At 46.9% G+C, this 19,527-nt stretch overlaps 2 protein-coding genes across 7 annotated transcripts in view; both read left to right on the forward strand.

Moving 5' to 3' along the window:
* Window positions 1–14,210, forward strand: part of SNRNP40 (small nuclear ribonucleoprotein U5 subunit 40) — a 45,580-nt gene extending 31,370 nt beyond the window's left edge. The window contains exons 9-10 of one of the 3 annotated variants that reach the window (XM_019938252.3): window positions 2,785–2,888; window positions 3,824–4,349. In XM_019938252.3, coding sequence (XP_019793811.1) covers window positions 2,785–2,888; window positions 3,824–3,873 — 154 coding nt within the window. In that variant the 3' untranslated portion in view covers window positions 3,874–4,349. Of the gene's footprint in view, window positions 1–2,743; window positions 2,889–3,823; window positions 4,350–14,164 lie in introns of those variants that run through there. The other 2 variants (XM_073793069.1, XM_019938253.3) reach the window with 2 other exon arrangements.
* A 1,518-nt stretch (window positions 14,211–15,728) lies between these two features.
* The window catches only part of NKAIN1 (sodium/potassium transporting ATPase interacting 1), a 43,111-nt gene continuing 39,312 nt past the window's right edge, over window positions 15,729–19,527 (forward strand). The window contains exon 1 of one of the 4 annotated variants that reach the window (XM_033839126.2): window positions 15,729–16,856. In XM_033839126.2, the coding sequence (XP_033695017.1) occupies window positions 16,803–16,856 (54 nt within the window). In that variant the 5' untranslated portion in view covers window positions 15,729–16,802. The remainder of the gene's footprint in view (window positions 16,857–19,527) is intronic. The other 3 variants (XM_073793082.1, XM_033839121.2, XM_073793080.1) reach the window with 3 other exon arrangements.

A 19,527-nucleotide genomic window follows, 5' to 3' on the forward strand; every position in this document is an offset into this window, starting at 1 on the left:
GAAACAGAAGGGAGAGAATTCTTCATTCCGATGCTGTTGTATTTGACATGTCTGTGGTGACCTATAATTGGGAGTCAGAGGTTGAGTAGGGGTGTTCAAGTGCCTAGGGCTGCAAATGTGGAATGGTAAAGAATGATGAGGCCCTCTGATGGCAGACTCTAGGTTTAGCTCCCAATGGGAGGTGTCTTAACCCTTTTTAGCTTAACCCCATCTTTCTCCCCCCCTTAGAGATTTTCCTGCTACCTGACTAAAACAGGCACCATCCTATAAGCATGAAGCCTTTCCTAGGCTAGCTTGGGCTTTCAGCATGTGCCAGAGTTTTCTCCTATTTGGGGCTCTAGCACAACCATAAAGAAACCTCACTTTGGTCTGTCCCACCCTTTCTGACTTGTGAACAATGCTGAACATACCTGAAGATTCCAGAGTCCACTTTTTTTCCCTGGCATGTTTAATGCCAGGAAAAATGGACAAGTATTTGAGTATTTTATGGGGGGAAAAGGGCACAGGTAAAACCATGCCACATTGCTGGTTTGAGTCCTGGTGGTTTAGCAAGCTGCCCTGAAGAGGGAATCTAAGGGATTTTCAGTTGCTAGGTTTCTAAAGACCTTGAAAAACAGGCCCACAGCCTAAGATGTCTTACATTCTGACAGAGTAAGAACCATTCTAAGTATTTTTACATGATTTTCAGCAGAGATATATCTTTCCTATGTAATTAAGCTTTTAAATGATATCTGCCTAGCTTTTCTTCTGAGCAGTTTGTTTCTGACATTGGTCCTTTCTAACTTTCAGTGTCCTCTCTTCCCTCTTTCCCTCCCCACTGTTCCTTAAACCTTACATGTGGAAGCATGGCTCTGGTCTAGGAAGAGCCTGTATGTCTACCTGCTGAGGGTTGGCCACATTTCACCGGCCACCTCACCAATTAGCCCCAAGTCAACAAGCAGCGCTGTTACGTAAGGAGCCTGGTTCCTCCCAAATGTTGCCATGCCAGAGTAAGGAGAGGATAAGGAACCCCTCTAAATTTAGCATCTAATCGGCAGCCATGCAGAGTGAGGCCTCAAAGTAAACCCTTGGAGCGCTGGGGTTTTGCTGGCTTTTATGTGCCTGGAAAATGTATTGTTCCTTCTCAGAAAACTGCTTTTCAGCTTGGCCTGAATTTGGCAAATTTCTCCTCCCTACTTGCAATTCACCTACCTCCTCATGTTCAGATTTGAAACCCTTCAACAGTTCCTATCAAGGACTACGAGAAGAGTGGTCAGTCTCTCTGTTGTGAGTGATTTATTCATATTCAGCCTGTTGATTTCATGTGATTCTGTTTTGCTCGTTTATTTATTCATCATAACAATAGCTATCATTAATTCTCTGTGCCAGGCACTTTGCATACATTATTTCATTATTTCTCTCAACAAAGCTGTGAGATCAACATTGTCTCCATCATTACTCCATCATTTGACTAAGGAAAGAGAAGCTCAGAGAAGTTAAATGAATGTCTAAGGTTATTTAACTATTAAATAGTTGCATTGAGACTTGAACCCAGAACTTATACACTTTTTCAGTAGGCCACATAGCTGTAGATGGATTAATGAGGACAGTTATGGCAAGAAAGAAGACACTGAGGAAAATATGAGCATGAGAGCCAGGGAGTCTGTAGACAGATGGGGTTCCTTCTCTTCCACCTTGCATGGAACTTTTATTTAGTTCCTACAGAGCCTAGCCCTTGTGAGCTAAACAGTGTAATTAATAAGCTCTTGTTTGTTTGCATTTTACCAAAAGTGTAATGTTTTTCAGAAGTAGGTATTTTATAATCAAGTGCTGATGAGTGTACCCTTTTAGGTGTTGATTGAACAAAACAAATACGTAAATAATTGGTATAACCTGTTTGAAAACAACCAGCCTTTTAAATTTACCAACAGATTGTCTTTGCATGGTCATATGAAGATAATATCTATTTATTTTACCTTCAGTTTAAAATGACCCAAGCAAGGCTGAGGGTCAAAGGAACTTCTTTTGGCAGGGGTGGGGGAGAATGGAGGATGGCAAGGGACACAAGGTATTTGAGGGTGGTAAGAGAAAGAATACCAGAATATATTAAGAGTTCTCATTTTAATTCTGCCACTGAGCCACTAATGAACTGTGTAACCTTGGAAAAGTCACTGTACCTTAGTTTTCTTTTCTGTAAAATGAGTTTAGACTAGCTGGTTTCTGTTGGCCCCTTCCCATGCTAGAATTCAGTATTCTTTCTGTCCATGAATTCAATGCAAGATTTGGATCAAGTGTATGTTTGGGTTTTGTTTATATGGCAGAAATGTCCTGTCCCGCCTCTGGGCTCTGTGATTTGAATACAGTACGAAGAAATTCAGGTGGATCTACAGCCTACTCTCGCAACCTGCCATGAGTTGGGTTACCTTTAAGACATTCCTAGGTGCATATGAAGTTAACTACACCCTAATTATATTGGGTGCTCTTTAAAGAAGATTTCTGTGTGGGATCTGTAGGAAAAACGTTTGTCTTTCTTCTCCATGATCTTTCCTATTTCAGAAGCTTGTGTTTGAAAATACCAGTAATGCTGATATTTTTAGCTATTCCTATTTTTTCACTTAGTTGCTCAAGAGCAGGATCCATGCGTTATTTAAAATCTATATTCCTAGTTTCTAAACGTCAGAGCACAGTTCAATAAATAAGGATTGAATAAATAAAGGGTTGCTTCCATTTCCCTGAAAAAGCCATGCTTCTCCTCTATCCTCAGTTCTGGGAGGCCTTAGCCTTGCTCTTCATGATACCTTGCAGGTTTGTGTATGTGTGGGATACCACAAGCAGGAGGATCTTGTATAAGCTACCCGGCCACGCTGGCTCCATCAATGAAGTGGCTTTCCACCCCGACGAACCCATCAGTAAGTCTGTCCTGACTGTGGGGAAAGGGAAAGTGAGGGAATCTCCCTAAAGAGCCCTAAGAATACAGAGGCAGAGGTGGGCATCTGTTTTATGTGAATTTCCTTTTAAACAGTCTTTATGGGTATCGTTGACAGTCTCACCATTGTTCTAAGTGGTGAGGGTAAGAGCAATGATCCATTTTCTTAACCTCAAAGCGGGGTTGGTTAGTCTGTTTATTTCTAGTTCTTTTGAGTTTACTTGCTTCAGGTCTATGATTCAGTGATGTAGTTGGATAAAACAATGATGTTTCGGGGCTTCCCTGGTGGCGCAGTGGTTGAGAGTCCGCCTGCTGATGCAGGGGACATGGGTTCGTGCCCCGGTCCGGGAAGATCCCACACGCCGCAGAGCGGCTGAGCCTGCGTGTCCGGAGCCTGTGCTCCGCAGCAGGAGAGACCACAACAGTGAGAGGCCCGCGTACCGCAAAAAAAAAAAAAAAAAAAAAATGATGTTTCTTAATGTTCAGATATAAATTTCAACTTAACATTTTATTGGCTAGCTAAACTAGATAATGAGCTTTGAATTTAAGGAGAAAACGTAACTTTCTCCAAGCGGACGCACGTTTACAAAATGACTGACAAAGACATTGATTCTTCTCTTCTATAATGACTGAGAAGGTCTTTTTCTTAAGGTTTGAGTGACAAGGGACATCAGGATTTAGACCCTGATAATGTATTTCCCATAGCACAGTCCACCCTCATGGTTTTGAGAGGACTTGGATTGAAAAGTCAGACTATACTGTAGTTTCCTGTGAATGGTGTTTAAGAGGAGAGGAATTTAAGCTAAATCCAATTGCTCTTTTATACCAAAATTGCCTCTTAACGTAAGAGCCCTTGAGCACCAGGTCTCCTTTAGCCTTCATTATTTCGAGTTATCTTCTCTGTTGTTTGCACCTCAGTTCTCTCAGCATCCAGTGACAAGAGACTATATATGGGAGAGATTCAGTGAAGATATGGAATGGAAGACTCCACAAGGCTGCTTGACCCTGAGACCTCAGACAGCATAAGTGGCATCAAATGATGCCCAGCGAGCATCCTCCCTTCAGATGAAGATCATTACTAGCAAGAAACAAGGAGGAGGTGGCCATATTCCAGCAACCACAAGTATCCCAGTATCCTATTTCATCAGGATCATTAAGGCAACCTTACCAGTGGCCTCTTAAAAACCACCTGCCAGATTTCAGGGATTGACTTTTTTTTTTCCTTTTTTTTTTTTTTTTTTTAAGTAAGGTTTCCTCAAAGGGACACACATTGGTTGGTGCATAGTCTCCTGTTTCCTAATTTAGGCTGAAGACAGGGAATGTGACCGAAATTTATTCATTGGGGATTTTTTTTTTTTTAACTCAATAACTTGTATGATATTTTCTTTCTTTGTTTCTCTGACTCATTTTGTATTAAAAGCCAAATTGATGCCTTTTTACAAGAGCCATGTGGATTGGATTTATTGCTGTCTTTTCTTTGAGGCTTGACCACTGTAAATCTTAGCAGAGCATGATATGGCCAGGGGATACATACAGTCCATTTAAACTTCCAAGAAGCTGAACATAGTCTGTGTCTACTCTGCCTCCTGCCAAAAGCACTTTTCTGAGCAGCAATCCCTACCCTCTGGTTTCCTAAAGTGGGCAGATTTGGGGCATTCTCAGCTGGTAGCAATAGCATTGGCTGGAATGCTGTATCAAACTCAACTCAAAAAGAATATGAGAAAGTTTTGGTGCTGCTGGGCCATGACATTGTCTAAGACTTTTTTTTATCATTGTGCTTGTCTTTCTTAAACTGACAGGCATTAAGAAATGCTATTAGTTGCCTTCTACCCCCACGACAGGTACTGTCTCTGGCTCGCGGGGTGACTCTGCCCGGCACACAGATCAGCACTGATGAATGTCATCTGGCACTGGGGAGCGCAGTGTGTCTTTTCTGAATCTCCTACCTCAACACAGAGGTCTTCACACCTCCAACCTGTTCTGAACGTGTTTGGTTTTATACTTTTAGCTCACAAACCGAATCACCTACTTAAGTTATAAAAGAAAGAGGATAGTTTTAAGTGAGCACATGTCCAAGATTTAACTCATTAATGAAGGAACCAGCAGGGTGATAAACCTGTCAAACCAATTACTTTTAGTACAGTGAATAAAGTATAAAGTTTATTCACTTTACACTGGAAATGGAAAGCACTTTATTGTTCCTGGGAGTTAAGGAAGCTTCACAGATTGATTATGCTTAGATTGGGACTTAGAGAATGAGTAGGACTTTGCCAGTAGGCAAAAAACATGTGCATTCTAACAAACAGCAGGCACAAGCTTGAAAGCTTGGTGTGTTTTCATGAACCAAAAGAACTTCAGCATGGTCAGTGATGGGGCCAAATTAAGTAGGAGCCAAGTGCTGGAGAGCTTGTACTATAATTTATCTTACAGGTTGAGGTTTCCTAAAGTGTATTCCACAGAACACTGTTTCCCAGGTGTCTTAGGTACTTTGGGCATAAAGATCCCATGCTCGCATAAGTTCAGGAAAGACTGGGTTAAATAAAGGGAAATAGCATTCCTTTACTGCAGGAACGCTTAGAACCTTTACTAAGTAGAGTGAGATCTTCAAAAGGAATGGTGACTCAGATTTCAGACCTAAGCAATAATTATAGATATGGTTATGCCTTTAACCAAAAGAGACTTGGCCAAAGATAGTTTGCAAGCCACTTTTCACACCTCTATCACAATCACAGTTCACTCCCTAATCCCTTATAAATACCCGGGCTACATACCTCACAATTAGTCCAGTCCCTTCCACACACCCTCATCTTTCTTGGCTTGGGGTAAAACAAGGCTTGAACTTTGACGCTGCACTTTTAAAAGCCTACCAGTCCCTTGAGAAGTTGGCAATGATTGGGAAGAAACAAGGTCCTGGAGGCTGCAAGGGCTTTCCTCTAACCTCAGCCTCTTCACTCCTCCCAAGTGCCTTCTTCGAAGGCTGGGTAGAAACCCATTAGCAGGAAATAGCAGCACCACTTAGAATTTGTAGGGAATAGAGGCCCTAGCCTGGGGAATAAAGATTTGAGTATAAAACATCCCTAGAGGGTGCAAATTGTATTCTCACTTTGGGAGAGATAGATTGCTCCCGAATGAGTAATGCCATCTCTGGTTTTCAGTTAATTTCCCTTCATGACTTCCAGTCTCTAGCACTTAATACCATTGGCACTTAAAGAGCCAAATCTTTTTTTCACTGGGTGGTTAAGTTTTGTGAGCTGAACTGTCAGGGAGGTGCATTTGGACAGGTCAGGGCTCTTAACAGAGTTGCTTCTTCACAGCAAAACTACAGAGTAATTTGTTTCTCCTGATAGACCTGAAGTCTGCTGCTTGTTAACATGGGATGTTAACAAGGTGTCAAGGTGTCAAGGATGTCAAGGTGTGGATGGGAAATAGAGGTAAGAGAGAGAGCTCTGAACAATTTGGGGCTGCAGGCATGTGAGCCTTAGGGGAAGGCCATTTGAGTTAGGACAGGATTTCTTCCAAGAGATTTTAGAGCTTGACAGCTGTGTCCCGGGACGGAAGGAGGGGCCAGACTTAAAAGACAGCTACTATTCCTGTGGAACCAAATAAAGCCAAGTCTGACCTCTGAGCCTGCCCTCTGCCCTCTGGTCAATTGTCTGTATACCGCAGACACATAATGATCCTTCGAAAAACCCCTGAGTGGGCGCCCACCCTTTCCATGTCAAGCCCTGAGCTATCCCAAATTCCTCCTTTCTTCTAGGTTTCAATTTCTTTTCCTCACTTGCCTCTGCAACTCACCTACACTCTTAGATTCTTCTTTAATTTATATCCTCTAGAGCAGTAGTTCTCAACTCTGCACAATTTTGCTGCCTAAGGGACATTTGACAATGTCTGGAGACATTTTCAATGGTCACAACTCGAGGGATGCTAGCACATCTAGTGAGTAGAGGCCAGGGATGCTCAAAGAAGTAGGTGCTCCAAAATGTCCCTAGTGTTGCTGTTGAGAAACTCTGCTCTAGAGCAGTGATTCTCAAAGTGTGGTCTCTGGAACTGCAGCATCATCAACATCTGAGAACATGCTAGAAATGCAAACTCAAGAGCTCTGCCTGAGACCTACTGAATCAGAAACTTTGGGGGAAAGAGTGTTCAGCAGTCCAGTGTAACAAGTCCTCCACGTGATTCTGATGCAAGTTTGAGAACCACTGCTCTATAGACTCAAAGTTTTAATCTTTCCTGGGAGAGCCACAGAGGCTTCTCCTGTTTATTCAGTGATAGTTGTCCTTCACTATTTAACTGTTCTTTTTGGCTTACATGCTTTATCTCACTTGTCACATTTGGGGCAACATGTCCAAAGAGATGTAACATCTAAGATCAACCAGCTAGTAAGTGGCAAAGCCAGGACATAAAACCCAGCTAGAGATCTTACCCCATCACCACAGTGTAGGCCTTCGTGACTTTTAACCTTGAATGCACATTAGAAGCACCTGAGGAGCCTTTAAAAATCCAGATGCTTAGATCATACCCCAAACCAATTAAATCAGAATCTCCAGGGTAAACATCAGTATTTTTTAAAGCTTTCTTTTTTGATTGCAATGTGCAGTTTAAAGTTGACACTAGTGTTAGCCATGGCTATAACTATAGACAGGAGGGTAGCATAAAGCCAAGTTGACTTCTCCTGGCACCCCTTGGATCTCAGGGAAACCACTGCTCTGACATGTGGTCTGTGTGAACTTAAGAACACTTCTCCCAGTGCCCATGGCTGAGCTGCAACTTAGGAGTTTGGCCAGGAAGCAGAGGTTGATCTACTGTGGTCATCTCTGCCTGACTGACTGTGGGGCTTTGTGCAGAAAAATGACCTCTGATCTTCCTTCAAAGTATAGCATCCAAAGATACTAGAGCCAGAAAGGACATTACAGGTACTTAGGTCATCTAGTCCAACCTCATTTTACAGAAGGGGAAACTGAAAAGAGGTACTGTTTAACCAAGGTCACATGCATATTAAGTTAGAGGTTTTGCTCATTCAGGAAACATTAATTCAACAGGCCTCTGTGGTGGGCCCTGTGCTGTGCTCCGAGAATACAGAAATTACCGAGTTATAGCCTTATCTATTTTTTTTGTGGTACGTGGGCCTCTCACTGTTGTGGCCTCTCCCGTTGCGGAGCACAGGCTGTGGATGCGCAGGCTCAGAGGCCATGGCTCACGGGCCTAGCCGCTCCACGGCATATGGGATCTTCCCGGACCGGGGCACGAACCCGCGTCCCCTGCATTGGCAGGCGGACTCTCAACCACTGCGCCACCAGGGAAGCGCATAGCCTCATCTTTGAAGGCTCACAGGGCAGAATAGTGGGGAGGGAAACAAAAATCAGGGCTTCTCAAACTTTTCCCCGTAAGTGCCTTAATGGCAGAGGAGAATGAACTGGAGCAGGAGGGACTCCTGAAATTAATAACTTTGAAATCTCACCTTGAATCTATAAAATGTATGATTCCCCCCTCTCAACTTTCTGAAAAGTTTCAAACATAAAAATTGAAAGATTAACATAGTGAATATCTGTATATGTTCCATCTAGATTCAATAATCTCTCCTCTGTCTCTCTCACACACACATTGTATATGTACAACTTTCAATGACTATTGAAAGTAAGATGCAGACATCATAATTCCTTACTCCCAAATATTCCAAAATACTCCAGCAGGTATCTATCTCCTAAGAACATTCTCTTTCATAGCCACAATCCATTACCGCATCTAAGAAAATTAACAGCAATTCCATAATACCATCTTATGGTCATATTAAAATTTCCCCAGTATTAAAAATGTCTTTTATAGCTAATTTTTCAATCTAGATTCAAGTTTTATGCTTTGGGGTATTCGCTCTAGTGTCTCTTAATCTAGAACATTCCCCCATACCTTCTTCTCCAGTGAAATTGACTACTTAAATGTATGTGGTTTTGTATGCTGCTTCATAATATAGCTGTGCTTGTTTTACATTAATAAATGTTTTAAATGACTGAGCACCAAGTAAAACTGACACTCCAGGAAGATGTACCTTATTTATCTGTGCTCTGTGTCTTCTTATGTCCTTGTTTTAGAAACAGATATGAATAAGCAATTCAAATTCAATCTAATACATACTGTCCGAGGTATACCTACAAACTAGGAGGAAGTGCCTCAGGAGAAATTAGAAAAAGTTTTACTGAGTAAATGACACTTTAAGTGAATCTTAAAGGAAGATTGGAAATTGGGGAGCAGAGGGATCTGGGAGGGGAGTAAGTACAGTCTGATATAGTGGACAACTTCACAGATCACCAGAACTCCTGGTGCGATCAAAAATGACACACAGCACATGGTGGTGGTAACAGCATGTTGGGGGAGCGACAGATGAGTAGGAACCTTGGAAAGTGTTGGAGCCAGATTGCAAAGAGTCTAAAAGCCAGGTGGGGCAGCTCTGGGCTTTGTTCCATGGGAAGGAAGCCAGCAAAGTTCTCTCAGTACTCTGCCCAGGAGCTCAACCACACCTGAGGATGCTTTTGATTCTGGGTACCCTCCCAGAAAATCATTATAGGGAACTGTTGTAGGAACCAGGGGAGATAGATGAGATCAGTATCTTCAAACATCAAAAGACTACCTTGGAAAAGAGAAAATGCTCTTATTCTGGGAAGCCTCAAAGTGCAAGGCCAAGACAAGTGGATTATAAGAAGACAGGCTTACACTCAACAAAGAAAGCAGCTGAGTCAGAGCTGTCCAAACACAGAATGGTCAAGAGATGCTCCTCTCTGGAATGTACAAGCAGAAGCTGGGTGACCATTAGACAGGAATGCCTGTGTTATAATTGATTTAGAGGGTTAGAGCTGCTCAGCAGAATCCCTGGGGAGTATATTTTTAAAATACCTGTAACCAGGTCCCACCTCCAGAGATTTTGCTGAAGTTGAACTGGTGTGGGGCCCTGATTCAGATGCAAGTGGTCTGCACACTAATATTTGGGAGCCACTCAATTAGAGGACCTCTGTGGTCTTTTCCAACACCATTGTTCTATGATTTTACATGCCATTTACCTCAGACTCTAAGATGGTAATTCTAGGATTCAGTGAATTGTTGGCTGTGAAAGGATGTCTGGGTCAGTCAGGGCTTATGGAAAATGATAACGGGGTGGGGAGCCAGCAGGGGGTTGAGAATCCTATCAGGGCATTTGGGACCTGCTGGAGTGGCCAGGCCTGAGCTGACCCCATCTGTCTTCCTATCCCCAGCTGGCCCTTGGGCAAGCCCGGTGCAGCATAATAAAGGTCCAGCGAAGTATGGGGCCTATTGGAGAGGGCCTCCTGCCATCTCTCAAAGTCCCCAGCTCAGCTGGCCTTAGGGCAGACTTTAACTGAAAGCCCAGGCAGCTGCTAAGGGCTAGTGAAAAGGGAGATTTGTCTTGGCTGTCAGCAGATTCTGTGCTAGGGATTCTGGAACGAGACAAGGAAAGTCAACTTTCTACAGCTTTACTGCCTGCCATCAGAGCTGTTTAGGGTTTCCTGACCTAGACCCTGCCCATTCACATACACCCTGTTCTTCCTATTCCTTTATTCTCAATCATTTTTTTTAAGATTTATTTCTTATTTATTTATTTATTTAATTTATTTTTGGCTGCATTGGGTCTTAATTGCGGCATGTGGGATCTTTGTTGAGGCATGCAGGATCTTTCGTTGCAGCGCGTGGGCTTCTCTCTAGTGGCGTGCGGGTTTTCTCTCTAGTTGTGGCACGCAGGCTCCAGGGTGCGTGGGCTCTGTAGTTTGCGGCACTCAGGGTCTCTAGTTGAGGCGCGCGAGCTCGGTAGTTGTGGCGTGTGGGCTTGGTTGCCCCATGGCATGTGGGATCTTAGTTCCCTGTCCAGGGATCGAACCCGTGTCCCTGCATTGTAAGGAGGATTCTTTACCACTGGACCACCAGGGAAGTCCCTCAACCATTCTTTCTTAGAAATTGTTTTCCTTTTAAGATTTGAAGGAAGTTGGCTGGACAGGGGTGGTGGCAGGAAGGAGGTGACAAGCAGTAAAAAGTATGTGCAGAAATTAAAGAGAAGGGGTCATAGCTCCTGAACACAGCTTGCTGTTAAATACTTCTGTGTCTGCACTTCTTTTTCTTTTATTTATTTATTTTTAATTTTTCTTGCACTTCTTTTTCTGTCTGGCAGCCTATATTTCAGGCATCATCCTTTCTCTGAAGTTTTCCATCACTGCCTATTCCCAAGCAGAGTTAGCCATTCTTTCCACCATTTGGTTTCTGTACCTCATAGGCACTATGCCCTTCTGTGTATCACTCATAACTGTCTGTTTATATGTCTGCCTCTCCCACAGGCCCAAGAATCACAAACTCAGATGCCATCATGGCCCAGAGAGGAAAAGCAAATGGGTGAAGTTGCTGGGTTTAGGGAAACAAGCAGTGGACGATGTCACACTGCTGGCCAGTATGCTAACCCTCAGGCTTTTAGCCCAAGGATTGTCAGGGGCACCTATCCTTTTCATCTTTGGTTCCAAAGCTCCTAGCTCAGTGCCTGACACAGTAATGGAACTTACCCGGAGGTCTTGAGAACCAGCTCTGCCCTAACGTGCTGTGTGACATTACAGAACTCACTCAACCTCTCTGCCATTCAGGTTCTCCCTTTCTTTATCTCACGCCTCTTCAGAAAAGGCACTTTGCAGATCATCTAGGCCAGTGGCTTTTTCACTTTGTTCCTGAGGGACTTTGGCTTGAGGGGTTGATCTTCACAGGATGCAGGGGCAGACTGAGACAGCAGGTTCCCAGTCCTCTTGCTCCACAAAACCAGAGTGGTCCAACATTTTTTCAGTTTTAGAAATATATGATTTCTTTGGAAGAGAAGCGTTTGCTGCTAAAAAAATTAAAGTTCAAAAACCGTAAGGAATGCAGTAGGAATGGTATAGGTAGTTCTGCCTGGATTCAAATCCTGATTCTGCTACTTCCTTGTTGTATGACCCCAGGCACATGATCTAACCTCTCTGAGCCTCAGTTCCCTGTCCTAGAAACTGCTGGTGGTGATAATAGTACCCACCTCAGAGGGCTCCTGTGAGATTTAACACGTTAATGCATAGAAGTTGCTCAGAACAGTGCCTGGCACAGAATGCTTAAGAGGTGTTAGCTACTGTGATATAATGAGGTCTTTGTCCCTAGTCTTGGCACAGAGCTCCTAAAACTCTGGGAGCGTCCTCAGTGACAGGTGTGTCTCTTGTTATTCATGAGTCCCTTTTGATCACACCTGAGTTTATTCTAATGAGATGACTTAGGAAGAGACCCCTCAACAGACTCAGGATGGGACTGGTCACCAGAAAGACCAAGTGATTAGAGATGAATCTTTTAGCCCCTCCTACTGAGCTCCAGGGAGGAGGGGTGGTAGCTGGTGACCAAGCTTTTTAACAGCTCTAGAACAATGAGATCCAGAGCAGCTTCCAGGTAGGTGAACCAGATGGGAGGGTTGTGCACCCCTACTCCACAGAGACAGAAGTGCCCAGGACCCTTCCAGACCTCACCCTACAGACCTCTTTGTCTGGCTATTCATCTGTTTCCTTTATAATAAGCCAGTAAATGTAAGTAATCTACCTTCCTGGGTTCTGTGAGCTGTTCACAAACAAATTATCCAACCTGAGGAGGAGGTCATGGGGACCCCTGATTTATAGCTGGTTGGTCAAAAGTAGGGCTGGCTGGAGACTTGCAACTAGCATCTGAAGGAGAGGCAGTCTTGTGGAACTGAACCTTTAAGCTGTGGGTCTGCGCCAACTCTGGGTAGTGTCCGCATTGAATTGAATTGAATTGTTGGACAACCAGCTGGTGTTGGAGAATTGGTTGGTGTCAGAAAACACCCCACAAACTATAATTAGGGAGCACGTTCAGTCCTCTAACTTGGAAGGAGAAATTAATAGGTTTAACATTTCTGCTATCTTATGAATGAACTTTCTCAGAAGCTTTTAGTGTTTTAACCCAGAGAGGGACTAATGGTGGAAGATTCAGACATGGTGACTAGGCTTGGTTTAGGGCAAGGGAAGGACATAACAGCTCAGAAATGTCCTCACTTCAGCAGCTCCGCAATGTGCCTCTCTCTAGGGCTGACCATGATCCTGCCTTCTTACTCAGGAAGCGTGGGAATGTTCTGAATCATCTCTGTCCTTTACTTCTAAATCCTGCTTCATTTCCCCCACATTCTTTCCCTAGTCCAAGGGTTAGTCATCTTTTGTGTTGACTACTACAAGCCCCTCCTGACATCATCCTCAGCTCCTAACATCCCCAATTTCTTGCCAAAGATGTTTCTATCTCTTCCTATAGTTAGATTGCCTTCCCCCTTAGCATCCTGGACTTCCCCGTGGTAAAGAGAGCACAAGGTATGCTAAGGCCCAAGGCATTCACCACGTATTTGTTGACTCCTGACGTGATCCAAGTCCTGTGGAATATAGAGATAATTTATGACACAGTCACTGTCTTCATAGAGCTCAGTCTATTGGGGGAACAAAATCAGACAAGGACAGTAAATCCCAGTAAAATCTCTCATGGAGATAACACAGACCACATGTGATCCCAAAGGAGGGTGCCTCCTTGAGGTCACAGAGTGTTAAGGAAGGTCTGGGTTGGGTGGGGGAAGTGACAGGTGAGCTGAGATTTGAAATTTGAATAGGAGGCCTCCAGGCTGAAAATTTGGATGGGAGATGTATTCTAGACAGAACTACACGTGCAAATCATGGAAGCGAGAGAGGGCATGCTGTGTGTGTGTGTGGTGTGGGCAAGACTTCGACTAAATGGAATGGCTCAGGGGCAGAGGCTAGTTCTGCTGATGTCAGGCCATCATCCCTGGTCCCATAGGACAAACTTAAGAGTGAGTCAGCCTGGCCCTGGGACAGGGTGTCACAGGCATGATGTGGTACAGCCAACAGCCTGGCAAAGGCAGGTCACAGCCCCAGGGGAATCCACTGTTTTTAGGATTAAATGAGATAGTGTATGCCAAGTACCTGGCTCAGAGTAAGCCCTCAATAAGTGGGAGCCATGATGGTTATTATTACTGAATTGCACTGTTAGTGTCACAGAGGGAACTGGCAGACGCTCTGTGTGGAAGAGGCCCCAAAGAGGATCTCCTAGAGAACTGTGACATCTGGGCTGAGACTTTGCAGGGCTGGTTCTTATTCTTTTGCGGGAAATATACTTTGGAGAATCTGATGAAACCTGTGGACCCTCTCCCCAGAAAATGACACATCTGCTCAGATGAAGATTTGCATATTATTTCAGGGACTTCACAGACTCCTGGAGGCCTGTCTAGTCGTGGAAACTGGTTGGACACAGCTGTTACTCGCCAAGCATGGCTGAGAAAAGTTCCCACTGTTATCTCGGCTTATTATTCCAGGTGAAAACCTCAGCTCATATAATTTCTTTTTTTTTAATTTTTAAATTAATTTTTATTGGAGTATAGTTGCTTTCCAATGTTGTGTTAGTTTCTGCTGTGCAGCAAAGTGAATCAGTTATATGTATACATATATCCCCTCTTTTAGATTGCCTTCCTATTTAGGTCATCACAGAGCACTGAGTAGAGTTCCCTGTGCTACACAGCAGGTTCTCATTAGTTATCTATTTTACACATAGTAGTGTATATATGTCAATCCCAGTCTCCCAATTCATCCCACCCCCCATAATTTCAACTCTACGAATATTCTGTGTGTTTTAAAATACTAAGTGGTTGGGACTTCCCCGGCGGTCCAGTGGTTAAGACTCAGAGCTTCAAATGCGGGGGGCACAGGTTTGATCCCTGGTTGGGGAACTAGGATCCCACATGCCGCACAACGCAGTCAAAGAAGAAAAAAAAAAAGCACAACTAAGTGGCGAAAAATAAAATAAATAAAATAAAAGTGGCGGCTGACAAGTGGGTGGAGGAGGGAGACCAGTGAAGAGACCATTCTGACAGTCCAGGGAGAAAACACGACTGGCTTCAGGGGCATGTGTCCTCTGCAGCCACACAGGGCCCTCCCTGTGCTTGGTTTTATGGTCTGCGGTGTCTTCCTTCCTAATGGGCCTTAAGGAGTCTTGCGTTTTCATTTTGCACTGGCCCCCACAAATTATGTCACCAGTCCTAGGAGAAGTCATGCATTTGAGTGCCTACTCTGTAAACAGCGCCTAAGTGGCAGTGCTGGAACTGGAACCCAAGCTGCTTGGCTCCAGAACCATGGGTCTTAATCTGTGTCATACTGTTTTCTGAGTCCAGAGGGCCCGTGAGAGCTGACAGGAAGGAAAAGAAAAGAAACATTGTTTCTTCTGCCAGAACACTGTTCACCAGGCCTTGGCCTCTCCTTCCCTCCTACTGTCTTCTCAGTATCAATGCCATGTCCTCAAGGAGGCCTTTCCTGGTCTCCGGACCTGAGTTATGGCCCCCTTATTCTTTCACTTTTTGTTATCCTTTAAGGTACTCATCAGAATATTTCATTATTTATTTGCATGTTTTCTGGTTTTAATGACAATTCCTCACTAGACTATTCTCTCAGTGAGTGCAGGACTGGTTCATCCCCTTAATCCCCAGTGGAGAGCCTGGTAGGTAGTAGGTATTTCATAGATAACAGCTGGAAGGTAAGTTCACAGAATGTAATGACAGGTCAGATGGGATAGAGGAGCAGGGAGGATGCCGCAGGGATTCCCACCTGAGTGATGCTAATCCCTATATAAGAAGTTAGGAGTGGGGCTGGGATGATTCAGTGGACTGGGGATGTGTTTGAGAGCTTGAGTGCTTTTGGAGGGGGCGCCTTGAAGAAGGCAGTCTTCTACTGGCAAGCCCTTCCTGACTCCCTCCCCACTGCAGCCTGGGTGAGGGGCTGGCCTCAGGCCCCTGGGCAGACCGCTGCCATCAGGCATCTCCTGCTTATGCCCCTGCGGGTTGCCTGTTCCCCGGCCTGGGAAGCTCAGTGGTTCTGGAACAGTGCTGCAGGGCTCATCTCTGGATCATAGGGCTCCCAGGGGTGTGTATGTAGTCAGTCGGGCTCAATAAATGCCAGTAGAAGAAAAGAGGGAAGGAAGAACTCAGGAGGGAAGCTGGGATGGGGAGCAGATCTGGGAAGTGCAGTGCAAATAGAGGGCCAAGGTTGGAGCCGCCGGGCCCTAGAGACAAGGTGGACAGAGGAATGCTCCAGCACCCTCGGGAGGCCAGGCACAGAGCTAAGTGCTTTATTCACCTAACTGCATTTCATCTTTGTGGCAACACAGAAGCAGTCGTTATTATTCCTATTTTGTTAGGAAAACGGAGGCCCAGAGAGGTGACGTGATTTGCCCAAGGTCACACAGCGAGTGAGCAGTGAAGCTGGGTTTGACCCAGGGCCATCAGTCCCCAAGCCTGCACTCTTGCCACTTCACTCCTGCCTCTAGCCTCTGCTCTGCGCTTCCCTCCCCCTTCTCCCCTCCCTCCGCTTGCTCTGCCGCCCCGCCCCACCCCTCTCCTCCCCTCCTCTTCCCTCCCTTCTTTCCCTCCTTCCCTACCTCTCGGCGGCGGAGCCACGTGGTGGGGCCGGGAAGCCGCGGCCGCCGAGCGCCCGGGCGGCTGCCCCTGCTGGGCAGTGCTGCTCTGCGCTGCGCCGCTTTCGGTGCCTGCGCTCCCCGCTCCGCGCTCCCCGCCAGCCGCCCCGGGGCGGGAGGCGCGCCTGGCGGCCGGCCGGCCAGACAAAGGAGGCGCGGCAGAGCCGGCGCGCGGGCGGACTGACCATGGACTCCGAGCGCGAGCGGCCGGCCGCAGCCCTGAGGACCCGGCGCTCCCGGGCCCGGCCCTAGGCGCCCGGCCCCGCCGCCCGGGGCGCCCAGCTGGGAGGACGCGGAGCCCGCGCGGCGCGGAGGAGGCGGCGGCCGCCGAGCTAGAGGGGCGCCGCGGCGAACGGCGCGCGCGGCCCCCAGAGCCATGGGCAAGTGCAGCGGGCGCTGCACGCTGGTCGCCTTCTGCTGCCTGCAGCTGGTGAGCGCCGCGCGCCCGGGCGGCCGGGCCGGGTGGGGCGCGGCGGGGCGGGGTCCCGGGGCGTGCGGGTGGGGTGTGTGTCTCTGTGTGTGGGTCTGGGGCGAGCGCCCGGGTTGGGGGGTGGTCTGGAGTCACGAAGCGGACGGGCGGAGCCTGCTCGGGCTGGCCCGGCTGTCTCTTTGTGTGCGCTTCTCGCCCGGCGCTCCCCAGTCCCCGAGTGCGTCCTGTGCACGAGTCCCCGGCCCGCTCCGCGCCTGGGGCTCGGCGCGTCTCGCCCGCACTGTACGAGCGGCCTTCTGTTGGGGAGATGCGCTGTGGGACTGTGGCTCACCGGGGTTTGGGGGTGTTTCCGAGGCTGGTGTGTGGATCCGTTGAGGTCACTGCCGTGTGTTTTCCTCTAGATCACTCGTTTGCGTGGGTCTCAGCCTCTGGTCTCCGCCCCAGTGTTTCTCACAAAGTCTCTGCTCCTGTGTGTGTCTCTCTCCTGGTTTCTCCTTGGTATGTCTCTAGATCTCTGACCATTTCTGGTCCATGTTCATTTGTGTGTGTCGGGACCATAGACTCCAGGAACCGTTCACTCCTTTGTGCTCTTCCTGCCTCCCTCTATCCTCCTGACTGGGCAGGCCTGGGAATGGAGAGCCCCTCCCTGGAGAGGGTCACAAGGAGCTACCAGGTCCTGGGCCAGTCTGACCAACCAGGTGGGGATCGCCCTCCCTGCTTTGGCTGAGGCCACAGGCATTCTGTCAGTCACCACTGCCACCAGAGTCGGGGTGGGGGGGAGGCAGGCTCCTCTGCCTGGGCTGGCACTGATAGGGGTGGGATACTTGGGTGCCCTGGGGAGGATGGGAGCATCTGGGGACACTATACCTAATCCCAGCCCAGGGAACTCAGGTTCTTGTCTCAGGGAGGCCAGTGGAGTGAATTTGGGGGCCGAAGGGGACCAGCTCTGCCCTTCAATTCAGACTCTGGCAGGTGAATTTGGGAAGGTGTTTAAGGAGAGGCCCGGATCTCCTGCCTACCCTAGAGCTGAGGCCCAACAACTGGGGACTTTGGGGGCAGAGGTGCATGGGGACCTCCATGGACGGAACTCAGGTCTGAGTCTGAGTTGGGGGAACCTGAGCCTCACTACTGCCTGACTCCGTGGTCTGGGTCTCCACTTTTGCCTGCATCCATTGCCCTTCCTCCACCACAGGTGTGTACAGTAATGCAGAATGAAGCTTTGAGTGTGGCTATACACGCCTCCTCGTTCATCTTTTTTCTCTCCTCTTGTGGACCCCAGCCCCAAACTTGCATCCACAGACCTGCCCTCTTGGGCAGCGGTTGAAACAGCTGGGCCCTGAAGATTGTAGCCCTGCTCCCAGCTGTGGGCTGCAGGGCAAGTGACTTCCCCAGGCTGGGCCATCTTGGTCGGCCTCTCGGTGAATTCCTCATCCTTGAGTGTGGCACAGGGGATTAATTAAGATCAGGTAGAATGGAAACTCCAGAAGGGCAGAGATTACCTTCCTTGTTCCCCCTAAATCCGCAGCAGCTGGAACAGTGCCTGGCACTCCATTAATATTTGTAAAATAAATGAGTGAATCAGTTATTTGGCAACTCCAGGCTCCCAGTTCCTCTTTATCTCCTTTGAGGAACATAAAATGCCAAGAGAAGTGCTGAAATTTTCCGAGGAATTTTTTTTTCTGTGTTAATTTTAAAATTTTAAACTAGGACTTTTTTTTTAATTAGAAAAGTAACACACACATATTATAAAATGATTAAATCAATAAATAACCAAACAGAGCAGAAGTTAAAGACGTTTCCTTCTATGCCCAGTCCCATACCCCAAAGGTAAGCACTATTAACAGTTTGGCCCACGGTCATTCTCTGTTGATGATAATAACAGTGGTTAGCTTTGGGGAGCACTTACTAGGTGCTAGGTACTCTGTAAGCACTTTTCCATGTATTAACTCATTTAATCCTCCTAACAACCCTATGAAGTAGCTTGCCCAAAGTTCTGCAGTTAGGGGCCAGGCTGTGAAGCCAGACAGCTGCCCAGCATCCTCTGTTGCCTTCTTAACTGTAAAAGTAGTTCTGGCTCTGGTGACTCAGGGGTCCCTTGGGAGGTGCTTCCTACTCTAGAGAGATGAAGGTGGCGAGACAGTATCCCTGCCTCTCACTCACCTGCCTCCATAGCTCTCCCCAGCTCAGCTAAAGCCACGCTTCCACTTGGAGGGCTCACCAGCACAAGGGGCTCTGGAGTTAGACAAGACCTGGGTGGGATTCTGATCCTTCTACATCCTGGCTGGGTGCCTTTGGGCAGCTTGTGAGGGTTACATGACATAACTTGGAGAGGTGCTCTGAGGAGGGACTTGAAAATTGGTCTCTTGAGTCTGTTGCTCTGTCTGGTCCGATTGCAGAGTGGGTCCCTTCAGCTGTCGCTAACCCCCAGGAGCCTTCGCTGCCTGGCAGCTTTGGTAATGTGCTCCCGGCTGCTGGAATTCACCAGCCTGACATCATTCCAGGGAGAAGGGAGCCTGTTTTCTCATCCAGTGGACAGGCGCAGAGAAGGAAGAGACTGTTAAATGCTTCTCAGCTGAAAACTTTAGAAGAGGAACTACCTGTGTGGGGCTTGATGATTACAAGATAACAGGCCAGTTCTAAACACTGTTCTGTAGTTGGGGTAGACTTGCTT

This window comes from Tursiops truncatus, chromosome 1 (assembly GCF_011762595.2).
Source record: "Tursiops truncatus isolate mTurTru1 chromosome 1, mTurTru1.mat.Y, whole genome shotgun sequence".
NCBI lineage: Eukaryota > Metazoa > Chordata > Mammalia > Artiodactyla > Delphinidae > Tursiops > Tursiops truncatus.